Source organism: Pinus tabuliformis, chromosome 6, assembly GCF_031772625.1.
Source record: "Pinus tabuliformis cultivar Carrire ecotype Pingquan chromosome 6, CPIR1, whole genome shotgun sequence".
NCBI lineage: Eukaryota > Viridiplantae > Streptophyta > Pinopsida > Pinales > Pinaceae > Pinus > Pinus tabuliformis.
Genome location: NC_142292.1, coordinates 1,593,080,803 through 1,593,099,633, shown reverse-complemented (window position 1 = coordinate 1,593,099,633; position 18,831 = coordinate 1,593,080,803). Strand labels below are relative to the sequence as shown.

The following is an 18,831-nucleotide window of genomic DNA, read 5'->3' as shown; positions in this document are numbered from 1 at the left end:
TAAAATTAAGAACATAATTTTTGGAAAAATTGCTTGATTAAGAACACTCTTTGGATAACGTTTTCATTATTTAGCTACTCAAAATTTGTACTAATAGAAACATATACATTATGTTATGCATGAAAAATAACATACCAATGATATGAGAACTCAAAATCCATCTGCGGCTCTGCAACTCGTCGTCATTGTCCGGATCTGCGGCTCTACAGCTCTTCGTGATAACCTCTGCGACTCGTCGTCGTCTAGATTCTCCAGATCTACGCCAAAGACTCTAGATCTGCGGCTCTATTGAGATATAGAGCGGCTCTCGCTTTTTTGGTAGAACTGTGGGCCGTTGAGAGAACTGTGGCCTGTCATTCTCGTCGCCGGTGTATCGAAGGCCAGGGTAACGCACCTAGGGCCTGTTACGTGGAATGAAAGGAACAGTTTCATCATCAGACCCAGCTTTGATTTTCTTTTTATTTTCGGTAGATCTGCCTCTCTTTCTAGCCTCAGATCGGCAGCCTGGTGGAGGACGTTGGTCTGTCGATTTGCTTTGCAAAATCTCAGGCTTTACATGCCAGATGCTGGTCCTTACAATTGAACGCCAGGCTTGACAAGGATAATAGGGCTCCAAGGTCATCCAAAGAAGATCTGCGGCTCTCCAAATTTGATTACGCACAGGTCTGAGGCTTTTCTCACAGGTCTGCCGATTCCTTCTGCGGTTAGATCCGCGGCTCGATTGGGCTTTTTGTGGTTAGATCTGCGGGCAGGAGAACATTCTCCAGATGGCTCCCAGCTTTGCGAAAATAGCTGCTGGCTCACCGTCCGCCTTTGGGGGGCAAGCTCCTGCCCATATCGTCAGTGAAGCCCCAGCTCCCACTGTCTAGGTGGTCCAGGCCTCACTCGATGAGGCTTTGAAGTTCTCTGAAAGTGCCCTAATCTACCGATTCAATGGTTTTTGGCCACGGCTAACAGCTCTCCACAGTTGGATCGCGGAGGTATGGAAGCCTCTAATTCCTGATGCAATTAATATCTACCCTTGTGCTAGGGGTTTCTTTATAGTAGATTTTGAAAACCCTGAAAGCAGACAATGTATTCTAGATTCCGGCCCTTGGTTTTGGGAAAAATCAGGCCTATTCATGAGGCCATGGAACCCATCATTCGATCTCTCAACAACAGCGATAACCTTAGCACCAGTTTGGGTGAGATTGCCAAACCTACCCTTGCATCTCTGGAATTTCTCTTCGCTAAAAGCCATTGGAAATGCAATTGGGAAATTTTATTGCAGGTGCCAAGAAACAGAGGAATATGCCAGAACCACCTATGCATGCATTTGTGTGGAAATGGATTTTAGCATCAGATTCCCAGCTGAAATACACCTAACAAGTAAAGACTATGTGTGGAACCAGAAACTCGATTATGAAAGTGTCCTCTTCAGATGTCGGTCCTGCTTTGAGATAGGCCACCTAGCAAAAAATTGCCCAAAAGCCTCCTAGAAAAATTCTGCAAGAAAAAATCACCACAGATCTACATGGTGGGAAGGAGCACAAAAAGAACACTACACTGTCATCAAAGAAGAATATTCTCGAGAAAACTCTGAATCACAAGAAATCGGGCAAGAAATAAACAATTCTCAAGACAAGCAGGGGAAAACCTCGCCCAACAACAAAAGAGTGAACTCGACAACCCCTCAAGTTATGAGGGTTCGAATACCGCACAAAATAAATCTCCATTTAACGGCAAAGCAGATCTCCTAGACCAAACTTCTTCTCCGACTATCTTCAAAAGGACGAACACAATAGATCGTGAAGCTAAGACACCAATGTCCCAAGAATCAGAAGAGATGAAGGAGATGCAAGATAAAGAAAGTTGGAAGACCATAGAGAAAAAAAAGAAAGCTACAACACTAATCTCGCCAAGAAGGACGAGGAGCCAGACAAAATTATAGGTCCGATAGACCAATTTGGTCTCAATGGACGGTAACCACCACCACCACCATCATCATCATCAGTTAGACACAATTTCTATAAATAAAAATCATATATTTTAAAATCTCATTCATTTGTCTACATTTTATCTTCTTACACCATCTTCAAATTCATTATGTAAGTCCCTTTAATGATTCCTCCAAATTAATATATTATGTTTTTTCAATTTTGCATTGCCACTAACACATTATGAGGTATCATCATTAACTTACATCCACCCTTAGCCTCAGATACATCAAATATATCCCACCCTTTATCTTTTCCACTTGAACCATTAGTTTATTCTATATGTTACTTAAATAATTAATTTATTCTACCTGTTAATAAAGAAGTCAATTCTGTCAATGTCTCCTATTAACAAAATATCCTATTTAAAAATTGCACATAAAAGTATTTATTAAAAATAAAATTTAGAAGAAAAAGATACAAAACCTCCCACAAAATACTGGATCACAAACTACAAATAAATGAACCACAACTCATTTTTACATGATAGACGCTATATTTTGAACTTCACCTTCTTTGCCGCCGCTTTGAGTATTTTGATTTCGTCCAATGCCCAGATATAGGCCATTTAGAACCATCCTCACCTGAGCAAGATTTCTGAACGAAATTCTACTAGTAGAAAATTCTAACTCCTCAAATATATTTGTAATTGTTTTTATTTTCGTTTAATAGATTTTGTTCAGGTCATTGTTAGTGGGGAGGTTAGTTGGAATAACAATCTTGGTATAATTGTCATTAAGATTGTAGTATATTCACTATACTGCTGGAACTTCATATAGAATCTCATCATATTTCTAGAATTCACGATTGACTAAAACGCTCAATCCTTTTCATAAAATCTAAACTTAAAACCTAAACACCTTACAAATCAAAATCGAAACATAAAAACTAAACAGCTCACAAATCAATTTTCGGTAATACCTAAAAATAAACCTACACCTCAAATTTAAAAGAGAAAACTACAGATCAACCACTTTTATATATATTTACATGTACATAATAGACGTAGTGTATCGTAGAAAATCATGTCACTAAATTGATAAGCAATCAATCTCTACACAATGTCATATTGTCAGATTCAATTCCAACTCGAAATTTTTGTGGCTAATACTAGAGGTAAAATAGATTTTCTTAAACATATAACAGACAAGGAATGGAATCATTGTTAAATATAAGAATTACCTTATAATTATTACATAAGAGAGACAGACTAGGATGCAAACAAGAAACGGAATAACTGTAAAGTATATTTTACTTATATTTTACTATTTTTATCTAAAAGGTACGACAGTTCCATCTCTCATAAAATATTAAAATTATTTTAAACTTTAACCATTTATTCTGACCTTGCCGAAACTGTCAATACCTTTACTGTCCAGAAGGATTCCTTAGAGAAATCAAGTATGCAAAATCGCATCGAAATGAAAGATCCCATTTATTTGGAATTTTCTTTGGAAATTGTAATATAAATAGGCCAGGCACGACAGGGAAACGCTATATAGTTACAATAGGAAGCAAGTACTAATGGCTCTTGTTTCTGTAGCGCCGTTGATTTCGAGATCGGGTGTCCACAGATTGCTGATCAGCTCCAAGAATTTTCGTTTGCACTCAAAGAAATCACAAACATGAGCACTCAAAGAAATCTGTCACGCCAATAATCACAAACATGAGCACTCAAAGACGCACAGGCAATCATCATTCCAACGTCTGGGACGATGACGTTATACATTCTCTCTCAACGTCATACGCGGTATTTATCTTAATCTCATTATATATTTTCTACATATTGCCTTATGTTCCTTTAGAATCAATGTATTAAGCACTGCAATTTCACATGTTAAAAATCTCTGCAAGATAACTTTGTATTTCATTGAAATACACCGTGATCAGGCAGCTACATATCGTGCACGAGGAGAAACGCTTGTTGAGTGACATGAAAGATTGCTGCAGTGATGCCGCTGATGATTTAATCCGACGTCTTATCGAATGTTTGGGAATTGATGATTTAATCCGACGTCTTATCGAATGTTTGGGATATTATCGAATGTTTGGGAATTGATAGACATTTTCAGCCTGAAATAAAAGAAGCCTGAAGACATTTTCAGACGAAACGGGCATCGGGCTCGGATCAAGAAATTCCGGCATTAAAGATCTCAACTCTGCAGCGTTGGGATTTCGGGCACTCAGAATGCATCATCTGACAGTTAAATAAGTGAGCTGAGATGACTTTAACAAATATATTTGATACTTATAGAATGTCATGCACTGATGAAACAGACGTTTTAGAGAATTTCAAAGATGAAAACGGGCAATTCTTCTGTAGTTCCAGTGGTGAAGAAGGAAATGCTGATAAAGAAGTGAGAAGCATGCTGTCAATATTCCGAGCTTCAAACATTTCGTTTCCCGGAGAAAAAGTGACGGAGCAGGCAAAGACATAACGGAAAGTGATCGATCACGGGAAATGAAATGTTTGAAGCTCGGAATATTGAAAGACATTCACCATGTATTCTTTCAGGTCTAGTATGAACCAGAAAATTTTAGAGCTGGCAAAATTCGACTTCAATATTCTGCAATGTACACATAAGAAGGAAATGCAACTTATCTCGAGGTGCACTGGCTTTTGACATTATGATAGGATAGGATAGATTATGTATCTAATCATTATGCTTGCTTGTCAATTTAGTGACATGACCTTTGCAATATATAGGTGGTGGTCAGAGTCATATCTGCCGCAGCTGTATTTCTATAGGAAACGTCACGTGGAACTTTACTTTTGGGCGGTTCTAAGCACATTCGAGCCCGAGTTTCGTAGCAGCAGAATTGCCTTCACAAAACTTTCAAACTTGATGACGGTTATCAAAATCTTCACTGAGGGAGTGAGAAGGTGAAGTCAAATTCAAATTATAGCTACTACTATGTAGAAATTGTTGCGATCCATTAAATATTTTTAGTTCTGCACGAGTGACGTTGTGGGATAGCCTATATCGCAGGAAGTTTTTAATTTTTTTTAATAAACATTCTGAATTATTTTCAGATGGGATACTTCACTAATAAGCCGCCTTCCAGACCACATGCAAAAAATATTCGAGCTTTTCATGAAGACATCGAATGAATGGACTGCTGAAGGGGAAAAAAGCAAGGGCGTGACATGGCAGCGTATATAAGAAAAAATGGCGTATGTACTGTCTATGATTAGTAGAGACATCTACGCCCCCGTTTAATGAGTACTATGAGAACCCTGCAATCACATCGGGGACAATCAAAATAAAAATAAAAAGTCACATGTTAATGTTGATGACCCTACAATCACATCACATGGGGAGAATATAGCATGAAGTTTTTAATGTTTTTTAATAAATATTTTATATTATTTTTAGGTGGGATACTACGCTAATAAGCCGCCTTTATATTCGAGTTCTTTCATTTGTTTGTCTTCTAACACATTTATACAGCAGTCCATTCATTCCGTGCTATTAGCATTTCTTCAACCTATGTAAGAACTCTTAAAATATGAGGTTGCTCATTGGGATCCATGTTATTATATCGACAAAAACAATGGGCTCCTCTTTCACTCTTACGTCATCTACAAATAGGTCCTTTAGAATGTCTCACAACTTGGATTCTGGGATATGATTCTTGGCAAATGTGGCACATTTGGACAATTGACATGCTATCTAGTTGGTTCAGAGGGTTTCTATAGTGCGCCAGCTACATCTTGTGTACGCTGGAAACATGCTTCGGTCGGGTTACTACATCTTTTTTCATCTGATTCCGTCACCATTATTGGCCTACGGGTTGCAGTCGCGCTAGATTGATGAAGGATGCCTTAATACCTTCCTTCTAGTGGATCTTTCCCTATCGACTATGACTCATTGCTCTGGTGCAGAGGTCTAGAGTCCATTTAGCAATACCTTGGGGTTAGCAGTCATCAGTGGCAGGGGGTGGGGGGCCGCGGGGGTGGCTCTGCGCGTGGCGGAGCCACCCCCGTGGCCACCCGCCCCGCCCGACCGGCGGTGGGTCGATTCCGCTTTGTTTGGTGTAAGGGCTTTGTCTCACTTGGAAGCGGCCCTTTACTGTATGTGTGGATTTAATTAGCATTGATTTCTGCAGTGTTATCTCCCTCGTCGTCATTCTCATCACTATGGAAATCCCACAGCACATTGATTTGGGTTTCCTCATCTGAGCGTTCTTCTACTTGGTATTCCTCCTCATTTCCTTGTTCTGGTTCGGGCTACAATATGGGTTCTTCTTTATTGAGGAGCGATCCAATCATAGCAAATTCTTTTGTGTTTAAAGCCCCTTCATTAGGTGAGGTACGCAATGCGAGCTGACTAAGGCCACCTTCTATTTTCTTCCGGTGGAAAGGTTTGAAGGGTTTTATGTTATTATAATCTCCTCCCTTGCCACTAATACTCTCTCCATGATTCCTTCTCATATCAATGACTGTGTTCGTAAGTTTTTTAATGATCTGATGCAACCCTTCCACATCCGTGGTGTCCTTGTCTTTAGTTTCAACCCCTTTGTTATCATTTCCATTATTCTTCTTGGATGTCTGAGGGGCTTTATTTTCTCCAGTTGTGGGGTGGCATGCTGTGAGGCTGATCATTTCATTTTCAACTTTCACCACCTCATCGATAGCACCTTGTAAGGTTTGCACATTACTCCTTTTAACCCACATCGTTGTAGGGACAGGGAGAGCAGAGATATAGAATTATATTAGCACCTCTTCAGTGGGTCTAGTGGTAACTGGGATTCTATTGAACAAGGTGTTGAACTGGATATTAAAATCCTTAACCTTCTCCTTGGTTTCCATTTTCAGACGGGATAATTCTAAGACTAAGGCTGCAGGTGTTTTTTCATCACCAAACTTGTCCAAAAAGGCCTGTTGAAAAGCATCCCAAGAGGTAATCGACCCTATTCTCAGACTGAAATACCATGTGGAGGCTACACTGGTCAAAGTAAAAGAGAATAGGCAGCACACTACATCCTCATCAGCGACCCCCAACCTACGCAAGGCTAGGAAGAAAGAGTGAATATGGTTATCAATGGTATCTCCCCACTCGGGGTTGAAATTGGGTAGCACTCTTTCTATATTTTTGGGTAAGGGATGCTGCTACCCAGTTACCGCTACAACATCCTATGCAAGCCAGGGAGGGAGTGCTCCAGGAGGAGGTGGAGGTTGATTCCCACTTGGAGGAGGAGGTGGAGGTTGATTCCCACCCAGAGGAGGAACTTTGGCCATACTATGGACAGGGAAATTTTGGTTGGAGGCTTCTCCGTTAGGATCCTCAAAATCACGCGAGGAGTTACCTTTAGAAGTGGAATCCTCAGGAATTTCTTCCCAAGGGGTGTTGATACTTTGCAAGGATTCTAGCACAATGTCTTCGACAGAAGTGGTGGCTGATGTATTTTCTCTCAAGGTAAATATTCTTGGCTTTCTCTTAGTTGTCAGAGGTAAAGAGTGGAAGATGGGAAGCTGAGAGAGGGAACGAGCGTAAGCCCGAGTAAGTGCTCTGATTTGTTGTTCCTGAGTAACAGGATACTCCCACAGTCTCTCTTCCTTCAGTTACCTGGAACAGGACTTAGAGGGGTCTCTATTTATTCAAAATGAGGCTCTTTCAAATGTGTGGCAGGATCTCTCTGACCTTTACGATCCATACAATAATTCTTTTGAATCCATGCATGGCACTTATAGATGAAATCTTGAAAAGCTGGAGAGGGTGGTTCAGGCCCTCCTTCTAGCACCAATTTGTTGACATGGGAAATTTGCACGATGCCAAAAAAGGGAACTAACCTGATCGCAAGCCCCAATTAGACCTACTTTCATTTGGGTTGGCTAGCTCTGACGGGTTTTAAGGGACCCTGTAAACCGCTTGAATATGTCAAAAGATTGCTTCTGGGAGGAAGACTTCAATTAAATCAACAAAATGAAACAGCTAACCTCTATGTATTAAATCCTATCTATACTACTTCTAACTACTCTAATCTATCCTACAAGAGCATGATACAGAGGTTTAAACATCATATATATGTTTAGCAGGAGCGTGATAAAGAAGGTTAAACATCATGCATAGATTCAAGTCCAAATGAATCAATCACTGAATTCACAGATGGACAAGACTGTATTAAAGCTAAATTGCAATCCAATCACTCATATAGGAATCCATATTCTTCTATGGAATTAAAACTGCAACTGATGTTTAATTTAGTTTCAAATCAGAGACCATTCACCAGTTAACCATGAAACTAAATCACATTCAATTTAACAAGACTAATAGTGAACTGTAAGTCATAAATATGCATAAATATAAATCATATTTATAGTCATGCCAGTAACAACACTTTGATCGAAAACAATACAATGAGTTTAAAACTAAAGGCTTCTTCTTCTCTCAAAAATAGTCCTCCTCATTCACAATAAGAAACCCTGTTATTCTCTAGAATCAAAAGCCCCTTCTCCTCTTCGGAGGTAATACTTATGCGGCCTCTAAATGACCCTCCACCTTCCATGCTCTTTTGATTCCCTCTTTTCGTTACACAAATCAATCTATACAGCTGTGGTAGGTTGGTGAAACTGCTGACCAGCCAAGGTCACCCTGCCTCTTCATCTTCCCATTGTTCCAGATAAGCCCATCGAGTACACAGTGATAGGATCATTAGTGTGACTGCTGGCACATAGAAGGCATAACGTCCAGGTCAATTCATTTCCTGAGGAGGAGAACAGGTGCTAGTGAGAAGGGCAATTGTACATTGCCTTCCCATAATGGAGACCGGGACAGCTTTGCTTGCGGCCTGAATAGGAAACGCGTGGGTTTGTAGCCAGATTCTTTAAATGCAACACTTCAGTATACACGGCCCTTCGAATCCCCTTCTGCATCCTTTGCTTCTCACCTATAAGGATAACCATCATTATCTTGATGATTGTGAACAATATAACAAAAATGCTCAACTAAACACAAACACTACCTTTATTCATTTTATAATACCACGAAATAAGTGTGAAAGGATTTATGCCTTGATACTCAGCCAAGCATAGAATTTCCCACTCACCCTATAGGTTTGACATAGTTTTTGAGGGCCTCCTTTCATTGCAATCGGGTATCAGCCTCTTCCCAAGTCACAGGACCCATGCCCTCCACCGCCCCGATGCACAACTACACTATCGGGACTCCACAGGCCCGCCTTTTACACTGAAAACTTGATCCTCTGTTATATCGCAAATTTTGAAAAACACGGGAAAACACTGAAAATTCTGCCTTGATCGCTTAGGCTGGACCTCAAAAGTTATGTGTTGGGGTCTATAAATATTGCCAAGTCCGAGCTATCACATATCGCAATAGGCATGAGCCTGGGGCTCCACCGATTGCGATATGCGATAAGGCTGCAGACCCAAAAATATATACATTGCATTTGATAGGTCGGCGGGTCTGCTATATCGCTGTGCATAATATGTATAAGGCCCGGACTCCCACCGATATGCGATATGTGATGAGGTTGCAGACCCGAAGCACATATACGTTAAGGCTCATAAATCCCTTCGGGTCCACACAGTTGCCTTTCCCTTTGAAAACCCTGACTATAATGTTTTTCTGGAAACACAAGGGTATAAGCAAAAACCTACATATGGCCGTTGGGGTAGATTTGAAAATAAATAGGCCTAGTTTAATAATCATTGGCGGGTCCAGCTTCCACCTCCCTGCTAACTGTATATCTCATGCTCCACTGATATGCGATGAGTGATTGGGAACCAGACCCAAAAATATATGTATTCCGAATCATAAGGTTGTTGGGTTCGGAGGGAAGCGGAATGCCATGTATGCATATGTATTGGACATAGGCTGATTGCGATATGCGATGGGGTTTTTGGACCTAAAGATATGTATATTGTGGTTTATAATGCCATCGGGTCCGAAACCCTTGTGGCATGTGTTATGCGAAGGGTTTTCTTTGTAAAGAGCTTATAACATGACAATAATGTGATGAAGGGTTTTGTGTATTAAGTGCACAAATGCCCGTAGTGAGGGTGGGGTGATTATGCGTGCGAGCATAGAAATACCACAAATGCATATGAATATTGAAAAGTCCGATGAAGGGAATGAATGAAGGGCTAAGCTAGGTCAAGAATGAAATATGCCACAGAGATTTATCAAAGGGGACCTTGACCATTTAGAAATTAAAGATTTGGCTTGGCAAAGAGCCAAAATCCTTGGGATTGGACAGATCATTCGGAGGAGTGCAAGATCAACTTATAGGGGGGCCCATTCAAAATTGCTACCAAGGCAAGTTTTAATAGGGTTGTAGTTGTGGCCACAACATAATGTTAAACAAGCTTGTGCTGGATTGTTGAATGCTAACTAGGTCAAATCTCAAACTAGGAGAAGGAGACCTTGTTGAGACTAATCGAGAGATTGGAAGAGTCTACACTTAGAGGAGAATGGCCAGAGAAGTCCCATTGGAATCAGAACCTCAGTTCATGGACAGTTTCATGACCATGAGAGCCATGGTGGAAGAAATGTATCAAGAATTTAAGAAGGATCAAGGTGAAAGCACCTCAACACCCGAACAAGGAAAAGGAGTAGAGGGACCTCTTCTATTTGCCCATTCAGAAGGCAAAGGGAAAGGGGAAGAGCCTCCTCCATCAACATCTCCTTCTAGCGCTCAAAAGAAAAAGAAGAAAACATCTTTGATTAAATTAGATGTAAAATTTGATTTGTCGATCTATGATGGAGAATTAAATGCAGAAAAGCTAGATAACTGGATTAGAAAGATTGATGTGTATTGAAGGGTGTAGAACATTGATTCATAAAGGAGTAAAATTCAACTGGCTAGCCTTCACCTTGGAGGAACTGCCCTAGTGTGGTGGGAAGGCAGGACGCAAGCTGATTTGAAGAAGAATGGCAAAATTATTTCTACCTGGAGTGAATTTTTTCTGCCATTAAAAAACAATTCTATCCACTAGCTTATATGCAACAAGCAATGATGAGTTGGCAAATTCTTCACCAATTAAAGGGGTAAAGTGTACAAAGCTATACGCAAGAATTTAGAAAAAGAGCTTTAATTCTAGGCATTTCTCTAAACTCACATGAAACTTTGTTGAAGTATATAGGTGGTCTACATAGCTATTTAAGGCACAACATTCTCATGTTTAACCCCACTAGCATATATGAGGTATCCATTTAGGCTACACATCTAGAGGCTAGAGGCAAGAATGTGAACCCAGAGATTGGGGGATCATGAAAACCCACTGCAAGCAAGAACAAGGAAAAGAAGAAGCAGAAATGGAAAGAGAGGAAGGCAAACACTGTACAGAAAGACAAACCTTCATGAACTCACTACGAGAAGGATGGACATGATGATGAACATTGCTGGTCTTTGCATCCGGAGTTGAAACCCAAGAATTTCGATGGCAAGAAGAAGAAGATTGTTGCTGCTATTCAGAAGGATTTGGGGTCAGACTCAAGTGATGAAACAACAGTCACAGCCACAGGTATAAAAGGTTATCCGCTTTAGAGAATGCAGAGATCAAGAAGCAAGTACAAGAACTGCTCGATAAAGGGTTCATAAGAGCAAGCACATCACCATGCGGATCTCCAATCGTGTTGGTGAGGAAGAAATATGGTTTGTGGAGGATGTGCATTGATTACAGAGCACTGAATAAAATAACGATTAAGAATCATTATCCTCTTCCTCACATTGATGATCTATTAGATCAGCTGAAAGAGGAAGTTTACTTTTCTAAGTTGGACTTGCGTAGTGGCTATCATTAGGTCAGAGTAGCAGAACAAGATTCATGGAAGACTGCTTTCAAAACAAAGCAAGGGTTGTATGAATGGCTGGTTAATCCTTTTGGCTTAACTAATGCTCCTGCCACTTTCATGAGAGTTATGAATGATGTAATCAGGCCTTTTATTGATGATTTTGTAATGTATATTTAGATGACATTCTTGTTTTCAGTAAAACATGGGAAGAACATTTGAAGCATGTAAAGTAGACTTTAGATGTTTTGAAAAGAGAAAATCTCTATGTGAAATTGTGAAAATGTGAATTGGCAAAACATCTTTAAATTATTTGGGTCATATTATAGGGGGCGATGAATTGAAGATAGGTCCCTCTAAGGTTGAAGTCATTGTGAACTAACCTAAACCCAAATCTGCTATAGAAGTTAGGAGTTTCTCAGGAGCAACACAATATTGGAGAAAGTTTATTGCTAACTTTTCCTTTATTGCAGCTCCCTTACATGCTTTAATAGGATTGAATAAGGTGTTTCAGTGGGGAGGAAAACAACAGAAAGCCTTCGACACCTTAAAAGAAAAATTAGTACAACACCAGTACTAGCATTGCCAGATCTTCAACGACCATTTGAGATTGAAACAGATGTCAGTGACTATGCCATGGGAGCAATGTTGATGCAACACGGTAAACCCATATGCTATCATTCTAAGACATTTAACTCTGCAGTAGTTAATTAACCCACATATGATAAAGAATTGTATACATTAGTATAGAGTGTGAAAAAGTGGAAACATTACTTAATGGGCAAAGAAACAGTCATCCATATAGACCATCAACCACTTCAATATTTGCACTCACAAACTAAATTGCAGCAATCAAGACATTATAGGTGGATGGGTTTTCTACAATAGTTTCATCTAGTCATCTAATATAAGAAGGGCATACACAATAAAGTTGCAAATATGTTGTCCAACTCCCTTCTCAGTACGCATTCCTCAAGGCAATTGGATCCATCTCATTACTAACATGTACATTTTGATCCATTTTGGTGGATGAAAATCATGTTGCCTTGTAAATAAACCACATATGAGAACTCCACTGAGGACTCACCAATCCAAGAACTATACATGACTCTCCATGAGCTAATCACTCTACAGCAATAGAGATGCCTTATAGGGTACATGTAGTTGGATACATGCTTTAAATCACTCAAGTGTTCAAGCCAAATGAATGGAGAGGTTGTTGATTCTTTAATTTTTATTCTCTCCACCTATTTAAAACCATATCCCGAGATGGAACAAGACATGAAGCTTCAAATTGATAACCTACAATTGGAAGGCATGGCATAAGCATCATGGGATACCCAGTTAGAGAAGACACTAACCATCCTCGCATCATATCTTGGGATGAATTCTTCTAGGAATTAATATCACACTTCTATCCCCTAACATATTTCTAAAATCTCCTTGCAAAATGGTTGTAACTCTACTAACTACTGAATTAGTCAATACAAGCCTACACTGAAGTCTTCTTCAAATTGCACATTCATCTATGTATCTTTAATTAGGAAGAGGTATTCATTGTCAAATTTAATTCTAGTTTATTGATTTAAAAAAAAAAAATTGAATTGATCAATAATCGTTACTTAGACAAGGCCTTTCTCTGAGCCTTAGTTGTGGAATGTGAAGTGTCTCCTCAAATTTGATATCCTCAACCCAAATATGGTCCCTCTCTTACTGGTCCTTCTCCTACTTATCCTTCTAATGTGACCCCTGCCTCATCCTCCATAACTTGCTATACCTCTTGGTGTACTTTCCAAATTAAGACCAATTCACATACTTCTACCAAATTTGTGGAGCACTTAAAAATATGCATACTAAGAAGACTCTTTTTACCTTGTTTTAGAAATAAAATTCCCATCCCCCTCTTGCATTTTATCCTCCCTCCTACAACTCTAAATTCCTATTGCATAAGTGCTTTTAGAAGTCCAAAATAGAAGAGGAGAGCAACCCCTTAATTACATTCTGCAATATGCTATTTATAATATGTCCAAAGGTATTTTGAGAAGAAAGTTTGTTGGAGAATAAATCTGCCCAATCCAATTTTATTTGCTGAAAATTCCAATCTTTAATTGTTGTATCATTCTCATTGATTGATATATTTTTCTCCATATCTATTCTACTTCTTTTCTACAAAAAAAAAATCAAAATAAATTAAGATGCAACAATAAAATTAAGATGCCATTTCTGGCATTAAAACAAATCCAATCAAATGCAATTAATTAATTGAAAAGGAAATATGAGCTTTCTATTGATGCATATGATGATTTTAATTGGCCAAGGATATTATTGATGAATGAATCTACACTTAGAAGAGGCTTGGTCAAATGAAAATGAAGAAAATAAAACTCAAAAATTGATTTTGTTTAAAAATACGAAGCTTGATATTCTACTTGATTTTAGACCTAATAAATGACTAAATCTATTAGTGTGACCACCTCAGAAATGTTTTCCTTGATTTTACTTTTCCAAAGAGCTTCCTTAACCAAACTACTTCGCAACTAGCCATGCTAGCGACAATATACTCTACCTCGACGATACTCAATGTTACATAATTTTGCTTCTTGCTCATCTAAGATATCATGGAAGATCCAAGTCTAAAACAACATCTAGACATACTCTTTCTGTCGACAATGTTCCCTGCCCATTCAACATCAGTGTATCCATGAAGACAAACATCTCCAATAGAATATCTCAAACCAAGTGTGATTGTTCCATGATAATATCTCAAAATATGTTTGGCAGTGATCCAATGTGCATGGAGAGGCTCGGTCATGAATTGAATCACTGTATTCACTGCATAGCATATGATTGGAGATGTGTTCATTAGGAACATAATAGCCCCAATCAAATTTATATACTCAGATATATTCACCAAATCAGGTTCTACAACTTCTCCACATAACTTCTTGAAGTTCATTTCCATTGGTGTGGGTAGGGACTTGCATTCTATCATTCCAAATCTTTCCAATAACTTCACAATATATTTTCCTTGTGAAAGGAAAATCTCACCGAGCCTTTGCCACACCTCAAGGCCTAGAATGTAGTGCATGAGTCCAAGGTCCTTCATCTCGAATTCAAAGGCTAATTCCATCTTACACTTGATCATCAAGGGCCCACTACATGTTAATAATAGATCATCAACATATAAAACCAAAATCAACAACATACCTTGGACTACCTTGAAGTAGAGGTTGGAATCAACATTTCTTCTTGTGAATCCCAACTTCACCAAATAAATGTCTATGTGGGCGTACCATGCTCTAGGTGCTTGCTTCAAACCATAAAATGCCTTCTTCAACTTGCAAACATGTGTCTTTTGATCCTATACTTAAAATCCCTATGGCTACTCAACATACACTTCTTTTTGTAACATGCCATGAAGGAATGCAGTCTTCATGTCCATATGATGAAGGGTCCATCCTTGGCTTGCAATAAGGGAAACTATCGAATGAATGGTTGTATATAGAACCACACGTGAAAATATATCATCATAATCTTCTCCCTCTTTCTGGGAGAATCCTCGGGCCATGAACCTTGCCATGTATTTCTCAATGCTACCATCAAATCTATGCTTGATCTTGAATAACCACTTTGAAATCACCACAGATTTCCCCTTCGGTCTTGGCACAACATCCCATATGTCATTCTTCATAATCGTTTCATATTCTTCAACCATAACATATTTCCAAAATTTTTCTTTTATGACTTATTAAATTGTCGGAGGTTCTGCTTGAATCATAATGATCATGGCTACAACATATCCTTGGTACCTTCATGGCTTCTTCCTTTATCTAAATGATATTCGAACATGAGCTCGTCTCTCATCATCCTGTAATGTGTCTTGAAGCCAAAGTGGCCTCTTCCTAATGGGAGGATCACATGGAGGAGGATCTAAGGGATCCATGGGCTCCATGGGATCATAAAAAATATATCTCAGATTCGGGCAGGGAAGGACCATCGAGAATATCCATATCATCATTCTTCTCAGGAGGAGGAGGCAGAGGAAGGTCCCTTGCTTGTCCAAGGGAGACATCTTCATTGAATGTAACATCGCTGCAAATTTCAACCTTCCTTTGAGTAAGGGTAGTTGTGAGAGCATGATAATTATGGAGTGTCGGAGTGTACCAAGGAATGAAAAGGTATGCTAACACATGCCAAATAGTTTCTATGCATGTTGAGGAGTGTTAGGGAGTGCCAAAAAATCATAAGGGAGAACTACGTCAAAATGCATGGAAATGGACAAATAAGAGCATGTGCCAAGGAGTGTCAATTGATTCCAAGTGTCTCAAGGATAAAGTGTGTTAGGAGAAGGTAAAAGTAATACTTGTAGGAGGCAATCCTATGATTATAATAAGGGGTTGGATAAATCAGTTTAACAAAGAGGGAGACTTTGGGTTGGGCACAACATTTATTTTTCCAATGACTTGGTTGGGTTCCCAAGTCACAAAAAAAGTAAGGCTATCTATGAGGGACTGAAAGTTAGGGAGTACGAAGGTGTGTTGGGGAATGTCAGGAAGTACTAGCACATGCTAGATGGTTCCAAGGTATTATAGGCATGCCAAGATGTGTCAGGTTCCAGGGTGTGGCATGAACGTGTGCTAGGGTGTTGGCATGGGAATACAAGAGCTCCGAGGGTTTCCACATCCTCATACTTCTTATCTCCAACTCTCTTCTCCACTCTCACGAGTGCCCTAACAAATGGAAGTAAGCCTGGGAATATAAGGGCTTTAAGGGTTTATAATTGTGTCTGTGGCTTTCGTGAAGTAGATAATAATAAAGATACATGGAGGGATTGTAGCCGCTACCATTTCTTTTGCTCATTTCGATTTTTCTCTTCCTTATGCGGCTCTAGATCTGTTTTTATTATCGAATCCTTCAACTGTAAAACCAAGCATTCTGATGTGTGATCTTCTTTGATTAAATGTTTTGCGACGGCTTCTTCAGTCATGTCATTTCGTCCAAAAAGGATCTTCCTAGCCAAAGTTATGGCTAACTAAAGTTTTCTCCCAGTGTACCCTAAAAAACTCCACCAAATGTGGAGGACTGGAGTTAACTACAGATAAACTTGGCTAAATCTACCAAATTTGGCGCACTCCAGCTAAAATGGAAGAACCTCTAACTGTAGCATTTAATGCTAGTGTCATGGTCACATGCGCTTGGTTAGATTCCCGCCGGCAGAACCGCTAGTGGTTAGCCAAATGATTAAATATAATGTTGTGCAAAAGTCATTAAGACCCATGATATAGACTGTCCGGTTAGGCCGCTTGGCTATCACCGTGAAGGCCACGGTTCAATTCCTGCGGAGGCCAACAAATTTTAACCGCCCATCATTTCACTAACCAGGGGCCACATGGCAGCCTCCGAGTTTACCAGTTGTTTTCATATTTATGTGAAAATCAATTTGAGAACACGTAGACCACAATCAAACCATGTCTAGACTCATTTTGATAGCACAAAACCCTATTACAGTGACAACACTTTTGAACTTTTGGTAGCAGCAGATGGTATAAAGTGGAAAAGGAAGGGTAAGGATGAATGAAAATAAGTGGAGGGAATGAGAATAAAGGCAGTTTATGACTCAGCACAACTCTGACATCATTAACAATCACCTTAAATAATATTGTTACACAACAATGGACTTTTGTAGTGAGAGAAGTGTTAGGATGGATCATTTTTCTATGAAAGTTCCTCACAGTTTCATAGAAAAATGATCCATCTTAACACTTGTCTCGCTACAAAAGTCCGTTGTTGTGTAACAATATTATTTAAGGTGATTGTTAATGATGTCAGAGTTGTGCTGAGTCATAAAATGCCTTTATTCTCATGCCCTCCACTTATTTTCATTCATCCTTACCCTTCCTTTTCCACTTTATACCATCTGCTGCTACCAAAAGTTCAAAAGTGCTGTCACTATAATAGGGTTTTGTGCTATCAAAATGAGTCTAGACATGGTTTGATTGTGGTCTACGTGTTCTCAAATTGATTTGCACATAAATAGGAAACAACTCACAAGAAGGTCTAGACGTGTTGATAGCATGGCATCCAGAAAGCAGTACCTCTGTTTTTCATCATGGGCTTATCAAATTACTGGTGGTTGAAGAGTTAAAAAGGTTAAACAGAGATTGTCATACCTTCCTGTTCTTAAGTGGGTATGAATTAGATGTTGCTACCCCCTCCAGGAAAACTCCAAAATCTAAATCCACAACCCCTAAAAAAGAGCAATAACCAGTAGGAGAGAAGCAACCAGTGGCAGAGCAACTTGTAATAGAGGCTTCCACAAGCATCAAAAGGAAGATGACTAGAAGACAAAATAGAGAAAAGAGTATAGAGAAGGGAAATCTAACTAATATTCTAGAAGCTATAGAAATTGAAGAAAGGTTAGCTGATCAGCCTATAGAAGTGACCCAAATTGAAACCAAGAAGAAAATCAATAGGGCTAAGTAGTTAGACTTTTCTCAAGAAGAACAAGGTTTCATTTTTAGGCCAAGTAAACCTATAAAAAGATCAAAGCAACAAGCTCGGGAGATGCCTAAAGTACCATTGGAGAAAGCAAAACCATCAAAGAAGCCAACAAAGAAAAAGAAAGGCAAGGAGGTTGATCTCAAAAAGAGAAATATCAAGATCATTACTAAAGTTGATGCTGCTCCATGATATGGTAGAATTCTCAATTTTTTCTTCACTATACCTAAACTAGTGAAATCAACCTTATATATAGTCAACATGGTATTAGGAGTAATAAGGAGGCATTAAGAATCATGAAAATTTGAAAAACTCACAATTTGCAAATTTCGTAGCAACTCCCCATAATGGAGCTGAGAATTTTCTACGAAACTGTTGTAGCTTTTCGCGGAGGTTAAGGCTGGTCTAAAACTCATCAAAGGAAGTTATAAAGTCATATGTTTAGCTTACAAATATTAAAGAAGACCTCAGAACCAAAAAAGAGAGAAAAGAGGTAGCATAAGGGTGTTTCTTGAAGTTGCTACCAAATTTTGCTACGAAACTACTATAACATTCCATAGAGAGAAAATCTAGCAAAATTTTCAGTTGGGAGAGTTTTGATA

The 18,831-nt window shown here is 39.1% G+C and overlaps 1 protein-coding gene across 1 annotated transcript in view; it reads left to right on the top strand.

Moving 5' to 3' along the window:
• LOC149264925 (longifolene synthase-like) overlaps positions 1-5,140 on the top strand; it is a 147,561-nt gene extending 142,421 nt beyond the window's left edge. Inside the window, exons 3-5 of the mRNA XM_089401250.1 lie at positions 4,492-4,584; positions 4,684-4,860; positions 5,011-5,140. Coding sequence (XP_089257376.1) covers positions 4,492-4,584; positions 4,684-4,860; positions 5,011-5,140 — 400 coding nt within the window. The remainder of the gene's footprint in view (positions 1-4,491; positions 4,585-4,683; positions 4,861-5,010) is intronic.
• The last annotated feature ends 13,691 nt before the right edge of the window (positions 5,141-18,831 follow it).